At 44.2% G+C, this 18,590-nt stretch overlaps 1 protein-coding gene across 1 annotated transcript in view; it reads right to left on the bottom strand.

Moving 5' to 3' along the window:
- ARFGEF3 (ARFGEF family member 3) overlaps nt 1–18,590 on the bottom strand; it is a 505,700-nt gene that overhangs the window by 131,075 nt on the left and 356,035 nt on the right. The window contains exon 21 of the mRNA XM_078649342.1: nt 16,714–16,847. Within this exon, the coding sequence (XP_078505468.1) occupies nt 16,714–16,847 (134 nt within the window). The remainder of the gene's footprint in view (nt 1–16,713; nt 16,848–18,590) is intronic.

The following is an 18,590-nucleotide window of genomic DNA, read 5'->3' as shown; positions in this document are numbered from 1 at the left end:
TGTTGCGCTGGTCCATCTCCCTCCAGGGGATGGATTTCACTGTTGAGCACCGGCCTGGTGCTGACCACGCCAACGCAGACGGCCTGTCCCGATTCTTCCGCCTCAGTGAAGAGAACCCCCAAGAGGATGGGTAGTTCTCTCCGCCTTTCAGCTGGGGGGGACGCGTGTTGGACCTGGCCTCGTGGCGTGGTTCCCCCCCATTCCTCAGCACCCCATTAGCGTAGCCCTGCAACCAGAGTCCCCTGGTCGTCCTGCTCCCTGTACGCCCAAACCCCGTAATCAACGACCAGCCCCGCATGTCCCGTCCCGCTCCTGGCTCCGAGCGCCCAGAACCTGCATGCCCCACAAGGCCCGGCAGCCATTTTCCTTCCCCGAGACCCCTTACTCCCTGGGCCTAGCATGACCCCGGCCCCAGCGAAACTTAGACTGCAAGGCGCGCCAGTCCCGGCTGGGGAGTAAAGGGCTCCCCGAGTGAGATAAGCCGGGGAGTTTCGATGGCACCTCCGGCCTCCCCTGAGAGACTGGTTTTTGTCACACCTTTGGCCCTCCCCTGTGGGCCAGTTTTGATTGCACCTCTGACCTCCCCGAGTGCTGGCTCCAGACCCTGCTGGGCGTCTGGGAATTTCCGGACGCATCTTCAAAGGATCAAAGAGCCAACCGCCGGACCTCTCCAACGGCCAGCCCCCAAGGCCTGAGACCTCCGCCGGCGAGGGTCCGGACATCAAAGGGCCACTGGACTATATCAAGGCCCGCACCACAACTAGCGGGCAGTTGTATCCTGGACAAGAAAGCCCTGCTGATCTGATCGCGGCGGACCCTTAGGAGAACTGAACCTGTGAGTCCTTGAGCCCTGCTGACGCTGTCGCGGCTCCTGCTCGTAACACGGAACTTGACCATCGGAGCCCTGCTGACGCTGTTGTGGCTCATCCTTGCAAAGACCAAACTAAGACTTCGGAGCCCTGCTGATGCTGTCGTGGCTCATCCTTGCAAGGACCGAACTAAGACCTCCGAGCCCCGCTATCGCAGCTCCTCAAGAACATCTCCGGATCGAGCCCTGCTGACCTCGTCGCGGCTCGAGGAGTACTCTGGTCCGGCTGGACCATCGACGCTACCACCACGACCTGAGTCGACTCGAAGTGCGTGAAGCAGCCAGTACGACCATCATCTTCCGTATCCCCCGGCTCGAGGATTGAGAGCTGCGCGCAGGGTACGCTTCGTATTGGCCTAAAGTCTGAGACTGTCCCGCTTCCCTCTTCCCGAATCCCCAAAGACTTTACGATCCCTCAATCGCTTGTAAATAAGAGTGCTGATTTCTTCTTACTGTTTGATAAAGAACTTGTTACTGAAAACCTACGGTGTGGTGTCCGTTCGTTAGTGTGGTGTGAGCTCAGTGTGTACGATCCTAGACTCAAAGTCCCCCCCCAACCCCCCCGGTGGGGACCTCACGATAAGACTCGGCAATATCTGTGGGAGAGGTGGGTTCCGGGGTGGTCGGGTGAGCATAACCTGGCCCTCTGAGATCGCCCCTTCTAACAACCTTTAAAATGGAAAAGGTTAGGCGATAATGTAATTTGTGGGGTGGGATATTAAACAGTATTTTCTGGTGTCTTAGAGGGGGAAATGTCTCGGTAAGTAATGCATCTTACCTGCTACTAAGACCTGCATGCAAACTGCAGCTTAGATGTCTAACACTAGTGAGCACCGTTAAAGCAAATCCCATTAAACATTGAGAAATCAAGACAGGCTGATACCTCTAAAAGACAAGTATGGCTGGGAAAAAGGAGGCACGAGTCCCATGTGCTTGCTTCTGACTTTGAGTATTACGAGTTGTAATAACGAGGAATCAGGGATGATTTCAAAAGTCTTTATTCAAGAAGCTCCAGCTACGTACTAACTGTAAAAATGGTACTCCCAAATAAAAAACTCATAAACATTCTAGAAAGACAGCGTGCAGCAGGGGACTCACGTACAGATATGAAAGGGAGGAAGGACAAGGGACAGGAAAGGGGATGACGGGGAACACAGAACAATGCGTGTACATTTATGAAACCACATTTAAGTAGCAATCGAGCGCATTACATCTTTTTCCAAAAATGAATTCAATACGTAGGGCCTGATTACGATCTTAGCGAACAGAGTTACTCATCACAAAAGTGACGAATATCCCGCCCACCAAATTACAATTCCATAATATCCTGTGGAACTTGTGACACGGCGGATGGGATATCCATCACGTTGGTGAAGGTGTATCCCAATCGCCAAGTTCGTAATCAGGCCCATAGTCTTTAAATCAAACTGGTGAATTTGCAAGTCTCCTGGCTTGAATATTGTTTGCGAGATACATGTTACCTACGGCTGTTGAAGCATTCACTGTCTGCTCCTGCAGACCTAATCTCATCATAGACACCATACTTCACCTTCTTAACTAACTCTGGCATACTGACTTGTGCAGATTCATTACTGCTTGAAGGCTCAGGTGTGTTTAGGACAACAACCTTAGACTCATTCCACCTGTCTGTTGTCTAATAAAACAGCTGTACCTTTTGTCTTTACCACCTGTCTGGGCTCACTAAACTTGCTCATGTTCATTCGTTTTCTTGGGTAATTCACCCAAACTTTGTCACCTACACTTACATATATTCTTTCCACAGCATTTCTAGCATTGTAATCGCTATGCATTTGTTTCTGGGGTTTTTTATCCAAAGGATCGCATTTTGATATTCTTGTCTTTGGTGTTCTCACATTCCTATTTGTTACATTTTAACTACCAGTAGGGTTGCACTGATTGAAAACCCACCCTTAAGAAGCTCAAAAGGGCTTCTACCTGTAGTATTGTGGGGAGTGTGCGATAAGACCACAATCTGGTTCTGAGTGTTGCATCAACTGGAATGTGAGAACATAGTGCCAGTTAAATTGTTTCTTTGACTAAGGGATTTGCTCGCCCAACGCGCTCGTTACTTTGTGGATGATACAAGGAGGATTTTAGGTGGCTTATTCCATTTACCTTCAAGAAATTCACCATTTCCAGTGATATTGTACTCCATTATCACTAACCAATTGGTGAGGAAATCCTTCCCCGCAAAATAACTCCTTAAGAAATTCAATTACCTTTGATGTAATTGGTTGGTGTAAAAACTTAACTAGATCCACTTGCTGTAGTAATCTATTAAAACAATGCCATAACGCTTATTAAGGGGTCATGCATACTTAGGTCCTATGAAGTCTATTCCAACCTTTACCCAAGGACTTTCTGGTAACTCAACCAATGTCATGGGGCACTTGTGAGTAGTTAGGGCTTTGTCAGCTTGGTTACAAGAGGCACACTGATTCACTTACATATCTACATAACGGCCCATTGAGGGCCACCAGTATCTTTCCCTAAGTGTACTCTTACTTCCCATCATACCTACATGACCATCGTGGGCTATTTTTATCAATTTTCCCTCCCTTAATGCACGGGGTACAATTAATACATCACCTCGCATTACAACTTCTTCAAATATGCTGAGATCATCTTTTATCTTCCAATACGGTCTAACAGTTTCATCCACCCCTTTAGAAAATATTTCTACACTTCCATTAGGACATCATCCTTCCCAACAACTTCCATCCAATCTTCTTTTGTGACCACACCCTCAGAGTTGTCATTGTCAAACAAGCAAGCAATCAGCATGTCATTGTCATCTTTACTTTCATCGCAATCAAAGTCATCGTCACATGGAGCAGATGACAAGTAATCTGCAGTGACATTCATTCTTCCTGGAATATGTTCTACATTGATTTGATATTCTTGAAATTTGCATGACAATTTGGATATTCTTGGTGACATTTTACCCTGCTCACCCCCTTTTAGGATGCTAACAAGGGGTTTATGAGCTGTTCAAATTGTAAACTCTTCTCCGGAAAGGAAACTTTTAAACTTATTGACTGCCCAAACACAAGTCAATAATTCCCGTTCAATTACTGAATACTTAGTTTCTGGACTTCTTAGTTTATGCAACGCAAAATAAATAGTATTTTCTTTTTTCTCAGATGTCTGACTTAGTACTGCCCCTAATCCAATTTGGTTTGCATCCGTGGTCACAACACATTGTAATTTTTCATCAAATGACTGTAAAATGGTGTCATTTCAAGTTCTTATTTAATCTCATTCATACTGTTCTCACATACATCAATCCACACACATCGAACATCTTTCTTAGTCAGTCTTCACACTTTGCTTGCATAGATTTTTGTAAAGATTGAATTAAATTCACACATGCCCAAGAAGGACAATAACTTTTCTTTGTTTCGTGGAGCTGGCGTAGCAGATATAGTCTTTACCAAGGATGGCTTTGGACGCACATCATGTTCATCAATTAAGTCCCCAAGATTATCTACTGTACTTTTTAAAAATTTGCATTTACTTTTTGTAAAGTCAAACCATTGTCTTTTATTTTTTGTAATACCTGGTTTAGTGTACGAATATGCTTCTCTAGTGTTTTGCTGTATATTAATATGAAATGTTCTTACACTTTGCATCCCTTCAAATAGGTTGTTCATGACACGGTGGAAAACCGCAGATGCCGAGCACAGCCTAAATGGTTGTCTGCAAAACTGGAATGCTCCTTCTGGTGTGATGAATGCTGTGTAAGCGTTGGATTTTTCATCCAATTGCATCCCAAGATAGGCTGCGCTGAAATCCAAGGTTGTGAATATTTTTGCTTGGTTTAATTTCATAACCATTTTATTTATCAAGGGCAATGGTTGACAATCTGCTATTGTATTGCGGTTGAGTTGGTGCAGATCAATGCACAGACAAAGCATGCCATTTTTTTCTTTACAACGATCACAGTCAAAAGCTATTCTGATGCATTAAACGGTCTATCACTCCGTCGTCACACCACTCCTTGAGAATGACCTTCACTTTACTGCGGACCGACAAAGGTATATTTTTATCGTGCTGCTTGAGTGGGCGTGCGTTAGCCTTTAGTATTATTTCATGTTTGAAGTCATTTAAACACCCTAGTTTTTCACCAAATACTTCCTTATATTCATCAAGAATTGTATCTAGGTTGTTTCTTGAATACTAAAAAAGTAAGGTGGCTGACACAGTTTTTTCATAATTTTCAATTCTTGTGGCTCTAGCTATCCTAAAATGTTTACATTTTAATCCAGCACATATACCTTTGCATATATTCTTCTTTGAATGCCAAATGTGCTTTAAATACTCCTTCAAGTTTAATCCAATGTCCTTTATATGCTCCAAGAAGGACTCTGCTTTGTTTTCAAGGTAACGGTAAGAGTCCTTTGAAATCAGTGTTATTCTTGACCGTGTGTCAACTAATACTTCAAGTTTTTCTCATTTACTTTGACTCAGCATTTTGGTTGGTTCTGGCCTTCTTTATTAATGATTGCCACAAGCAGAACCACATTTTCAATTAATTAGTTTCCATCAGAGTCTCCTCTATTTCACAGTCTGTTACTGTGTGCACCCTTTTTTGCTTGTGTAGTTTTACACACTTTGTAGAAGTGACCCTTTTCTCCCCATCCTGTGCACATTTTATTCCATGCTGGGCAATCCTTACTTGATGCTACGTGTAAAGCAGATCCACAATGGTAACTCGTTACTTTGGAACCATGACATCTTGTTTCTTTTTTAATATTTCTGCCTGACATATCTTTTGAAGTTTCTCCCTCTTTGTGAATGAGATTTACCTCTGCTTGGCGACCATCTGGTTTGAGAAGCATCTTAATGCCTTTAGTGGACCTTTCAATACTATTGATTGTAGAAATCACCTTTTCAAGGCTTGTATTTCTGTGACATAGTTTTTTTTGCACCCTGACATCTATTTTGCATCACTATTTGTTCTCGAATCCTCTCATCCATGTCTTTGAAAGAGAACGTAATTGCTATCATTCTTAGTGGTGCGACATAGGATTCTATTGGTTCGTCAGTTGCTTGGTATCGGTAATATAAATGATATATTTCCATTATGACACTCACGGTTGTGTCTAACTAATTCTTCATTCTTGTAATTGCCTCAATTAATAGATCCCATTCCTCATGCTCATCTTCTTTATCAATTGGGGCAATATGATCAATTAATCTTCTCACTTTAATCCCCAAACAGCAATACATCATAGCTTGTTTTCTTGCTGCATTGTAATGGTTGCATCAATAGCTTCCAAATGTTTTCCAAAACACCTAATCCGTTGGTTCCAACTTTCACTTGGTGGACCTGGGACTACTAAAAATGTACATAGCATAGCTACTTCATTCATTACACCAGACACTTTAATATTATTTATTTATCAATATTATTTTTGATATCGACTGGCTGAAATTAGTTCCCTATCCTCGTAGGAATTTTGGGGCACATGCATCAAGAAAGTTTGCGATCGCAAACAGTGCGATTCGCAAAAATCGGCCATTTGCGATCCCAAAATGGCCTTTTGCAATGCATGAACGTTTTCACGTGTGCAATTTCGGTAATCGCAATTTTTTGCGATTTCCCAAATTGCAATTGCATTTAAGGAATCGCAATTTGAGATTCCTTAAATGCAATGCTAGAAGCACTATGAAATAGCAATTTCACTATTTGGGGCTGTAAATTACTGAAAAATTAAACTGGTCGGGAATTTGCAAAAACTTTGAAAAAATGCAGTGCATTTTTCAAAGTTTCATGTTACACATACACATGCCCTTGGGGCATGTGTAGGCGCAACATGGGTGCACATCACAATTTCAGGGGTGCAACTGGGAATCCTTTTGACAACCATGCACCCTTGAAATTGCATGCGCAATTTGCGAGTACCTATTGGTACTCGCAAATTGCGCATGCAATTCCCCATTTATTCCTATGGGCCTGTAGGCCCATAGGAATGAGTGGGAAGCCATTCCTTAATTGCGACTCACAATTTGCGAGTCGCAATTAAGGAATGTTTAGGAATCTCTATTTTTTTAGTGATTCCTACATGCATAGGCTTTTGCGAGTCCTTAATTGCGATTCTTTAACCCCTTCCATGCTCATAACGAGCTCAGCTCGTCATGAGCCATGGTGGCCGTGTGCTCATGTCGAGCTAAGCTTGTCATAACGGCCGCAACGCTCGCACGCGGGGCTAATTCCCCCGCTGTGCTGAACGTTCTACAGGTACAGGTGTGGCCGTGACGAGCTCAGCTCGTCATGAGCACACGACCACCGTGCCTCATGACGAGCTGAGCTCGTCATGAGCACCGGGGCGCTGTGCGCCCCTCCCCCAGCACAGCGGGGGAATCAGCCCCGCAGGCAAGCGGTTAATAATCACAATTAAGGACTGCAAAAGCCTACCTTGATACATGTGCCCCTTTATTTATTATTTTATTATGTCATTAGTGCTCCCTCAAGTGGCCATTTGACGTAATTTTTTTTCACAAATTGCAATGTGTGAATAGCTCATTACATTGCTGCTTCACTTAATCAGCACGGTAGATGTGAAGTGATTAACCCGGCTCTATACCGCTTCTCCACTCGTCACCAGTTTTGTAATAACAAGGAATCGGGAATGAGGATGATTTCAGTAGTCTTTACTCATGAAGCTACAGTCACGTGCTAACTGTAATAACGGTTCTCCCACATCAAAACTAACCCTGGGCGTAGTATGCGTAGTGGGGCTACGCAAAGCTACGCAAAGTGGATGAGGAACTACGCCCACCTACGCACTTCGCGTAGCCTCACTACGCACCGCCTGCCCCCCTCCCCTACATACCTAATTTTTGTAAATGGTGAAATAAAAGTAAATAAAAGGCACTTAACCCTGCCCGCTGCGTCCCGGGGCTCCCTCTGCTCATTCGCGCCGCCGTCGCCGCCATCTTGGATAGAAATGCGCATGCGCGGCCGCCTGTGCATGCGCATTTCTCGCGAGAAATGCGCATGCAAGGGCGGCCGCGCATGGGGAGGGAGGCGGGTGGGGAGCAACTTCGCTACGCCCACGGGGAGGGCGTAGTGTTGCCTGCTATGCCTACTTTGCAAAGGGCGAAGTAGGCAACACTACGCCCACTCAGTGGGCGTAGCGAAGTCCTTCACCCAGGGTTAATGAAAACCCCCCATAAACATTCTAGAACGACAGCGCACGGCCCGTGCCTCGTGCACAGATAAGAAAGGGAGGAAGGACAAGGGACAGGCAGGGGGAGGACGAGGGTCATGACACAATGAGGGTAAGCCACATTTAAGTAACAGTAGAGCGCATTAGAGAGTACAAACAAACAACTCAACCAACGAGCGGCACACCTCATACTGACAAAAGCAAAGGAACACTGAAGAGAATGAAGTGTTGAGGAAGCAAGGGAATGTCAATGGCACAACTGAGCGGAGGAAGCAGGGGGATTACAGAAGGTCGAGGAAATGAAGGAGGCTCATAGCCCTAGAGAAGGTAGAGAGGGGTGCACTTCATGAATGTAAAAGAACCCAGGAGAGTTCAATAATATTCTAGTCAAAAATTACTTCAATAGTCTCCTGGGTTCCTTCATTAAGAGACGTGAGCAGGTAGTTTGGATGAAGCCGTATGCCTCAGGAGCAAAAAAGCTGCAGTGGGTAGTGCCACAAGGCTCCTCCCTAAACCCCACGCTCTTCAACATTTATATGGCCCCTCCCGGGCAAATTCAGTTGAATAATTTAACAAAAAGGTTATCTCATATATGGATGATTGCCAACTCCTGCTCACGTATGGTGGGGATTCCATGAAGGCAAAGGATGCATTTGCTCGATGTATGGTAGCACTGCTGGATTGGCTGAAGGCCAATAAATTGTAGTGCAACCCCAATAAAAACGGAAATCTTGTTGTTCGGGTGGATACCCTTCCAGGATGGGTAGGAGCTTGGCCCAACACGGTGCCCAATTCATCCCCACTAAAAGTGGTGGCTAGGAATCTGAGCATAATGTTTGACACCCAACTTTCGTTTAAGGCACAGGTAACAGCAGTAGTAAAACATACTTCTGGATTTTTCGCATGCTGAAGAAGTTTCACTTGCTTCAGCATCATGCCCAAGTCACAGTGGTCAGGGTACTAATTCTTTCAAGGCTGGACTATGCCAATGTGTTATTTCTGGGCCTCCTAAACTATATGCCCCAGTGGTTACAAGTTATGCAGAATATGGTAGTCAGCCTTCTGTATAAAATATCAAATATCAGTATCAATATTTCGGGAGAGACTTTACTGATTGTCAGTCGAAAACACAAAATGTAAACGCACCAAGCATTTCACAATAAAGGGGCCTGCATACCTTAATGAACGAATTAAGGCATACAGCCCTGCAAGATCCCTGCGTTGCTGAATTATCGGAATAATTGCGGTTCCCCGTTTTAAAAGGCTACGGAGGGGAGGTTCTTCCTTCACTGAGTGGCAGATATATGGAATCAGCGCCTTGAACATGTGAGGTCCATTGCAGATGAAGCAAAATGTTAAAAAGAGCTAAAATCTCTCTTACTCAGACTGCAATGATGACAGATCAGTGGTTTATGCCTCAGTTCCGCTTTAAGTTGCCTAAACAGCATCGGGATACTCTTTTTGAGTAGCCGTGTGCTACGCAGAGTGACCAGCTGCACAGATTCCCTCCAAAGCATTACCAAAGGGGATGATGGACGGAGTGCTTGAGCAAATCAAACACTCACCCCCAGTCAACTGATCTGGGTTTAATCCATCATCATTCTTTAGCTCACTCCAGCACCCCAGTTCAGACATGGCCATATGCAAATCAGTCTGACCCTGTGCCTCATGGTAACAGTCCAGCCCGAATTGCCAAGCCATATCTTCCCTGGACCGGAAACAGCATCCTGGGACCAGTTCGGATTCATAATCCTCATCAGCCAGGTTATCTTGAATCCAGTGGTAAAGTGAGCAAGGGACCCACATCTGGGCATACCCTGCCAACTCAGGGTGAACAAAACCCTTTGGTTTTGCTTTGTTTGCCCTAAGTTGGCAGGGTATGCCCAGACGTGGGTCCCTTGCTCACTTTGCCACTGGATTCAAGTTAGCCTGGCTAATGACGGCTGATTAGCCAGAAACCGGTCCTAGGATGCTTGTTTCCGGTCCAGGGAAGGCATGGCTTGGCAGTTCGGGCTGGACTGTTCCCATGAGGCACAAGGTCAGACTGATTTGCATATGGCCATTTCTGAACTGGGGTGGCGGAGAGAGCTAAAGAATGATGATGGATTAAACCCAGGTAAGTTGACTGGGAGTGAGTGCTTGCATTGTTCAACACTCCATCCATCATCCCCTTTGGTTTTGCACATTCCCTCCAGGCAAGCAGACACCCTGGCAAGAAAGCTTGTTTCGCTGTCTGCCCCCCCTCCAACTTCAGTTTCACAGCTCAGTAGACTTCCTGCCTTACACTGCAGCTGAAGCATTTCAACTCTCGGAATTAACAGCCTTGGGGCGGTTATCTTTTCACAAGTAGGGGAACTGTTTTTCTTAAATAAAAAAAGTATGGGCACGTTGCACCCCTCGATACCTCCTACTTTGACCACTGCTCTCGACCCTCCTAGATGTATCACACCCAGAAGACAGCCTATTTGGTCTACCTCCTATTGGTCAGGGCTATGTAAACATTTCTTTCCTGTTCGAGGAGGTTTGCAGATATTAGAGCAGTTTTCACCTCATGGAAGCCTGGAGCTAGAAGAAATACTTGTAGCTTCTGTGGTGTACCTGTAACACTGTGTGGTGATGTACTCTTCATCCTGCATCCCATATTCTAGTGCTTAGGAATGTGGAATGTGCATGAAGGATCGATAAACGAGGATTCTACCTCTAGCAGTTGAGGCCTGAGGCTGTTCGAGACTGTGGGCAAAAAAAACTATTCTCTTACAAACATCTTCAGTGATCATTGTCATCCTTGCTCCTGAATCAACTAACAGGTTTAACACCTTCTCATCAACCACATTATTTTCATACGGGTCTACACAGTTGAATTCACCACCCTAAACAACCAATACCACATCCCTTTCACAATTTGTGTTCGTCCTCTGAGCTATCACTAGTCACTCTGGCAGGCACTGCATTCACCTTATCCTTTACATATTAACAAACTTTGGCAAAATGTCCCACCTTCCCACATGATCTACACTTGACATTTTTGGCAGGACAAGGGTGACCATTGGGCGCATTATTGGGATAACCACACCTGAAACAGACGTTTTTTTGGCTAAAGAATCCGTCCTTGACTTCTTTCTTTTTAATATACTTCTTATTCTGCCCACTTTGTTTTGAATTCCAATTATCTTTCACAACAGCGAATCCACTCTGCTCTTTGCATGTCAATTCATTACATGACTTCCCAGATAATTCTATGCTATTTACAATATCTGTAGTTTCTAGAAGTGTCGGATTCTTCACAGTCAGCAGTTTTTCTTGGATGTTCTTGTCCCAACAACGCACGACTATCTGATCTCGGATAAGTAGAGGAATGAAATTTTCACACTCACATTCTGCTGCAGGCATACGCAAAGCTGCCAAATAGCAATCAATCGATTCATCTTGATGTTGTTCCCTAATAAAAAAAGTTATATCTTTTTACAATTAGGCTAAGTTGTACATCAAATTGTTTTTCTAATTTCCTCACAACCAACCAATATTAATCTATATCTTCTTCCTCCTAAACTAATTCATGCGGTGGCAGGTGTTCGTGAATAGATTGTGTTTAGGGATGTGGGAGAAGGATTGATGAACAAGGATTTTACCTCCAGCAGCTGATGCCTGAGGCTGTTGGACACTGTGGTCAATATACCTGTTCTCTTACAAACACCTAAATGTGGTGTTTTGGATGTTATATGTCCTTCCATTTAGTTTGAAATCAGTATCAAGGGTGTTCACAACATTGATGCTCTGCTGGTGGCCTCCCTGCACAATCAATTTGTTCCAGTAGATCTTTACTTAGCTGATTGGTCAATTTATTCTCCGTCAAAGTTTAAGACCAATGATGAGCATTCTCTTTTTTTGCTGCAATCCCACTGTTTCCAGGTAAATTGTGAGAAACTGAAGCTCGAACCAGCACAAGACAAGGAAGTTGTCATGGTTAGATTTAACACAGACAAAGGTGTAGTAGTTCTCCTTGATCAGAGTGGCAAGCTGCAGATCTCATCGATGCCTCTTATCGATCAACTCTGCCCCAAACGAGGTCCTTGTTGCAAATTCAGAGAAAGACAGAGTCAATTTGACAGTGTTAAATTTGAGCCGTTTGAACCGGTGGTTTCTGGTGCTCCCAGCACTCTAGTATCAACGCCGGCACTTATGGCAGCTTGCCACATGGTGGCGTTGTCTATCCAATTTTGTGAAGAGCACAACAATAGTGTTTTAATAATTCAATATATATAAAAATGACTAAACCCGTCACCCAAAGCCATAAGAATAGCTTAGGTGGCAGGTATTAGTCGTTTTAATGTATACTAAAAGTCTGAATTGTCACACTAGTAAGAGTGTGAAGGTTAGTTGTGTTGGTACGGGCACTGGCAGGGTCTATAGGTGGTGCTAGCTGCAGTGGCCTCATGAGAAGGGCCCTGGCACTTATGTTTTTCACAAACTAAGCACTGCGTGGAGCTTGGGTCAGATTATGCTTGATGGTAGATCCCTGGGTCACAATTTGCTTGGTTCGTTATGTACTATCGGCCTGGAGACCAATTTCCCAGAATGGGTCAGCATGCCTTCTCGGATTCAGAAGGAGTTGTATTGGTAGTTACAACCCCTACAATTCAGGAGAGGAGCCTCTCTGTGGTCAGCATTCCCACCAGACGCAATCGGTTATGGGTGGAGAGTCACTCAGGTCTGCTGGTCTCTACAAATTCAAAAGGCGATCACAAGAGTTCTTCTGGACTGTGCTTCTCAAATTCAGAATGCAAGACTGCTGATCAGGATGGACAATGTGACAGCAAAATCACAGATCAACAAGCAGGCAAACATACTCTTATGGGACATTGCAGCACCGATTTGTCAATGGGAAAACACATCATCTTTCTTTGACAGCAATTCACATCAGGGGTTTGGAGAAAGTGACAGCAGACGGACTGAGCAAACTATTCGCATAATGTCACAATTATAATCAGAATCCACACATTTCAGAGAAATCTGCAGGAAACGGGGAACACGAAAGTTTAACTTATTTGCCAGTCAAGAGAATTCCCTAACTCAGCTACTTTTCTTAATAGTTAGGATGAAGTAGGTTTGGGCTGTCAAATGTTCTTTCTTATCCTTGGCCTCGTAATCTTTTCTATACGATTTCTCTTTTTTTCCTAATATTAAGGGTTCTGTTGGAAATCAATAGGCAAAGGCTTCAGTGGTACTGATTATTTCTGCTTGGCCCTGTTCATTTCTTCTTTGACTGATATGGGAACCATAATGGGTATTTCAAACGCAAACATCACGTTTGAGATATCCAAATCTTCCAATATTACACCTGTAGCATCCACACTTGTTGGCAAGGAGACAGAAAGGGTAGGGGCTCAGAATATGGGGTTTCCCTTACAATTAGCAATCTCTGTTCAGGTTTCTAAAAGGTCGCCCTTTGAAAGATGGTGTATGAAGGGGGTCAATCCCATTTTACAGCCGGAGGTTAATATTCCTTTGTTTTTATGGGAGGGGTTTGAACTGGGCAACTTTCAATGGCCTGCAATCAAGATTTTTGGTGAACCCTGGGAGATGATGAAGCTTTGAACCTTATGCTGTTCGACAACCCCACACACAACCAAACAACCCCACACACAAACCCACACACAACCACACACACACACACACACTTCCATACAGTACAGAAGACCATCTTCAGTTCTGCTGTTCCCCACACAGATCTTGAGCAGGCATACATAAGCAGTGGCGGCTGCTGTGACATAATAGTGGTGAGGCAGCACAGGGAGAAGTGGGGAGCAGCTGGGTGGAATAAAACAAAAAGGCATTAACTGCTGGCTGCCGCCTCGATGCTCTTCTGCACCTCTCCTCTCAACTCCCAGCAGGAAGTCCATGCCATGAAAGGCTCCCAGTCCCCTATGCCAACCACAGCGCTGCTCTCATGCTGGTAATGCATGAGAGCAGCAACGTGGTCAGCCTGAGCATGCTGGTTTACTGCTCAGTTAGGGCCTGGGAGCCTCTGCTTGTTCTCCACTAGGCTGTGCAAAACAGCTCGAGTTGCAAAGATCTATGTTTGCATGCCGGTTTGGCCATCCTAAGACAGCAGGACAAATCATCATGAGCACTTGCAGCAGTGTCCACCACTCCTCCCCCTGTCGCAGATGCTGTCTATCAGCATAACCCAGCCCCGCCCTGTGCTTGACTCTGCTCAGCGTGGAAATATAAAATGTTTTATGTTTTCACTGCTGAGAGGAGCAGTGGGGCGATGCTCCTTCGCCTTAACCGAGGAGCTGCCACAGCACATAAGTCTTGTCTGTTATGCATCGCGCCCAGAGGTCAGTTCATTGACAATCATTTGCTTTGTAAAACTCTAACAATACATTCTGTTGATTTTAATGTACCTATTCTCAAGAGGTAGAAAAGGCTGCAGTAGGTGGTGTGATTACGGGTGCCCCGTAGGGCAGGTGCTGTTTATCGTACCCAATAAAATCAGACTCCATGGGCTACAACATTTATTTCCCACCAAGCCCTTTCTCAGATGGTCAAAGGCCACCCTTTAAATGTACCTTCTCTGGAAGTTGTACACAACTCTTCACAAAGGGTCTCTCCTTTGACCTGTTTTGCAGCTAATGCTGCTTTCCTGATTCTAGTACTAAAGCTTGTTACTGCTCTGGCTGTTGCTGCCTCAACTTCCAGTGGCTTCCCATTCGCTTATTCTCTGTAAAAGTACATGAAACCCTGGAGAGATGTGTGGCAGGCAGTGGACCCTGTGGAATAAGCCCCTCCTAATTCCCCACTCTTATTTCAGGCTGTACCCAATGTATGTCAGAACAAGCTGCACAGAAGTGACTCTCTGCCAGTTGCTTCATTAGACTGAGGTTTGCTGTCACCCCATTTAAAAGTTTTGACTTCATCTGTAACAGTGTAAATGCTAACAGTCTTCAGCATATATGGATATAGGCTGGTCAAATCAGTTGTATATTTACGCTTCAGTGGAAGGTATGGGTCAACTGAAGCACTAGCAGCTTTGAGCAGGAGAAGCCGAATACCACTAGTGCTCAACAGCCCCACAGACAGGAGTCAGGCGAGCTGATCAGTGGCAAAAGGAAGATGCAACTAACTCGTCTCTGGCGTGCAGTGCTGTGCTACACATGCTGCTCCGGCACGATGACCACCGACTGCAAAAGTCATTTGCCTTGAGCAGTGCTTAATTTGTAAAAGTATAAGTACCGGGGCTCTCGTCGGGAAGCCACTGCAGCTTGCACCTCATATAACCCATGCCAGCGCTGCCAAAGACAGTACATACACAGCTACTAATCTTCACACTCCTACAAGTGTGACAAGTCAGACTATTCCAGGCCCCCAAAGCCAGAAGAACGGCTTAGGAGGCAGATATTAATCATTGTTATTGTAATTTGAATAAATAAACTGCTGTTGTTGTGTTCATACCGAAATTAGCTGGACAGCGCCACCATGTGGCAGACTTCCATTGCCCCGGTGCTGACAATAAAGTGCCGGTGCTGGAAAGCACCGGCTCAAATTAAGCACTGGTCATGAGGAGTAGAGATGAGAAAGGCACTGCGAGGCATATTGGGACCATCCCTCTTCGAGTACAGAGCCTGCATGGGACACACACTATAGTCTAACACAGGAAGGTTGGCCACCCTACACTGACAAGAAGGACAAGGAAAGATCAGGAAAGGGTTTGTGAGGTTGATGGCCAGGAATGAGGCACAGTAATTAAAAGGTTCATGGATTGACTGGGGGATAAATAATGCAGCACTAGGGATGAGATTGCTAAAGTCTTGTTTTTCTCTCCCACAGTTATGTGTCAATTTGCATAATGAGGTTCATCAGGCCATGCTTATGGCAATGCCCTTGAATTGAAAATAGCCTTTGTGGGAGAGCCGGCACTGACAAGGAAGAATATGTTGACGCAATGTGTTACTTTGTGGCTCCTGTGTTATCGTCTTCAAACATCACTGAAACAAGTGTACATCAAACACCATTGTGCAAAGTGTGGTGGGGTGGGAGGCTAGAGTGAGAGGAATCCCCAAAAGATACAAATCAGGAGTGGACAGTTGTCCCCTGTCCCAGTATTAAAAATCAGACATTAAAGATTTTAAAGAAAAACACAATGGTGTTTTTATTAATGATGTTTTCAGCTAGATCTCAAGGCGACAGAAGAACACCAGTCATAGTCACCTAGCAAATATCAAGATACAACAATACCATTCTATAGGAATTGAACCAATTATCCAGTCTAGGAGTTCAACCTAAACATCTAAATGGCTGTCCATTTTACCCCTTAACAGAGCATGATATTTCAAATCTGCCCTGGACCGCTGAGACAATTGCACCAAAGTTCTATATGACAGAGAAAAGCCAGATAACAAGAAGTCTTTTTACATCTCCGATTAGATATTTGTTGAACAACAAGCATAAAAACCAAAGGACGAGCAAGATATCAACAGTTACTAGCATCTATGTTGATCACACCTGCAGAAAACATCAACCATCAGATATACCTCTATTTAGCTCGCACGTTGGGTTTCATTTTCATTCTCATTTTATAGGAGTCTTTGATCAAGGTGAATGTAGAAGACAGACCAATATGCTTGTCAGCAGATGAGGCTTTATTACCTGGCATCGTCAATGAGTAGTCAACAGTGTCTGTGACGGAGTGAAAGAGCTGTGACTGAGAAGCTTTCTTCAGCTGGTAGAGGAAGCCTCCTAATGCGGCCAGGTTCAGCTTGTCCGCAGCACCATCAAAGAGCCTGCCGTGAGGGAATAAAAACAAATCTACATGAGTGCTTGAGGCACAGACTCTCTTTTCTGCACATCTTTACACTCATTGATCACAAGAACAGGATCATATAAAATCTCTGGTACTGCTCTTGTGTATCAATTCACCCTTTCTTTGAATGGTTCTATGTAGACAGTTTATCCTCTTAACTTTGCTGTTTCTCAGAGATCGTGCTTTTGCCTTCTCTTTTAAGTCTATATTATTCCATTATGTAATATTATTTCTCATTCGGCTTCGAATCACATCTTTATGAGGTTGACTCATAAACCTTTTTTTCCTTCTCTTCTTTTTCTTCCCTCAAACTCTGCCTTCTTCAGTGCATTGAATGTCCTTTCATTTTCCTAAACTCAACCCTAAAACGGTCTAAAATTCAATCAATTCCTGACTCTGTTTACTACTACACCTCCTCAAATTCCCTTTCATCCTTCACAACAACCTTTCTCTCCTTCTACTAGTAAACTAAGCTTTGTATTTGATTCTTTACTTAATTTATCTTCTCAACCACTTCTATCCCTAACATCTGCCGCTTTCATTTGTACAACATTGAAACATTGAGATCCTTTATTCTTTTCTTATCTTTGAAATTGCTTCTTTAAATGTTAGTTTTGTATCATCCTTGCTGCCTTATGTCAATCTTCATCAATATGTTACTGCTGCATTAGGGAACATCCAAAATTCTTGCACTTATCTTCTCTTTTATCTCCCTTTTCATGCACACCTTTCTCCTTATCGATCCTGGCTTTGCTGGTTCCCTTTATTTTTACAATTTATTTTTCACTTTCTCAGCCTTTAAGTGTTCAGTTGATAGTGCCCCCTCTTTAACTTTGTTCATTGGTCTCTATATTGCATTCAGTTACTCATGAAGAATTAACTCCTGGTTCAGGTCATAAGTGTCCTAACTCTGTCTGCATTTCGGATACCTTTGCAAGGACTCACGGCAATTGGCTATTAGCTGGAGGTTTGATCGTATTCTGTGCCTTGACATAGTTCAGAAAATCGGCTCTCTCTTGCTAAATTCCCAAAAATGGGAAAGTGGATCTTGCTTCGTTTGGCTTGCAAAAGTAAAAATGTGAGAAGGTGCATTCAGCTCAACACTGAAGAATACATCTGGAAAATAACCTCCCGACATCAGAAATATCAGGAAACATATTTGCTTTAAGAACTGAGACGGGAAAAAAAGAAATCTCCTCACTGGTCAAAGCTTGACCAAAGCTGTCCAGCAGATGGAACAGCAAACCGATGACTTGCTAAGGCATTCTGGATGAGCTGAACCCCAGGCCAGCCTGATACTTCTCAAAGAAATATGAGGATAAGCATCCCTAGCAGGTGTGGTCGGTACAGGTAAGAGCAGTGGGGCAGTGGGGCAGGCTGGGGGAGTCGACAGATGACGGGATAGGTAAAATAAAATAACAAATAAATAAAACCACTTACCTTGCGCTTGCTGCATCGCCGAGCGTAAGGTTTTAAAAAATAAAAAAAATTTACTTTACCTATCCCTTCGCAAACTGTTCCCGCCATGTCCCACCACCCAACCGCTCTTACCTGTACAGGCCGCTTCTGATCCCTAGTGGTAACCTCTCAGCTTCCAGACTGCCAGGTCTTGATTAGCACTGCCCAGCCCACCTCCGGTGTCTTACCCCGTTTCAGTTATACAAAAGATAATTTGTCAGTTGTCTACACATATTCATTAATAGTTTCTTACTACTCAGTTAAT

The sequence above is a fragment of the Lissotriton helveticus genome, chromosome 6 (genome assembly GCF_964261635.1).
Source record: "Lissotriton helveticus chromosome 6, aLisHel1.1, whole genome shotgun sequence".
Taxonomy (NCBI): domain Eukaryota; kingdom Metazoa; phylum Chordata; class Amphibia; order Caudata; family Salamandridae; genus Lissotriton; species Lissotriton helveticus.
The sequence above is the reverse complement of the archived record's forward strand: the minus strand, read 5'-3'. Positions and strand labels throughout refer to the sequence as shown.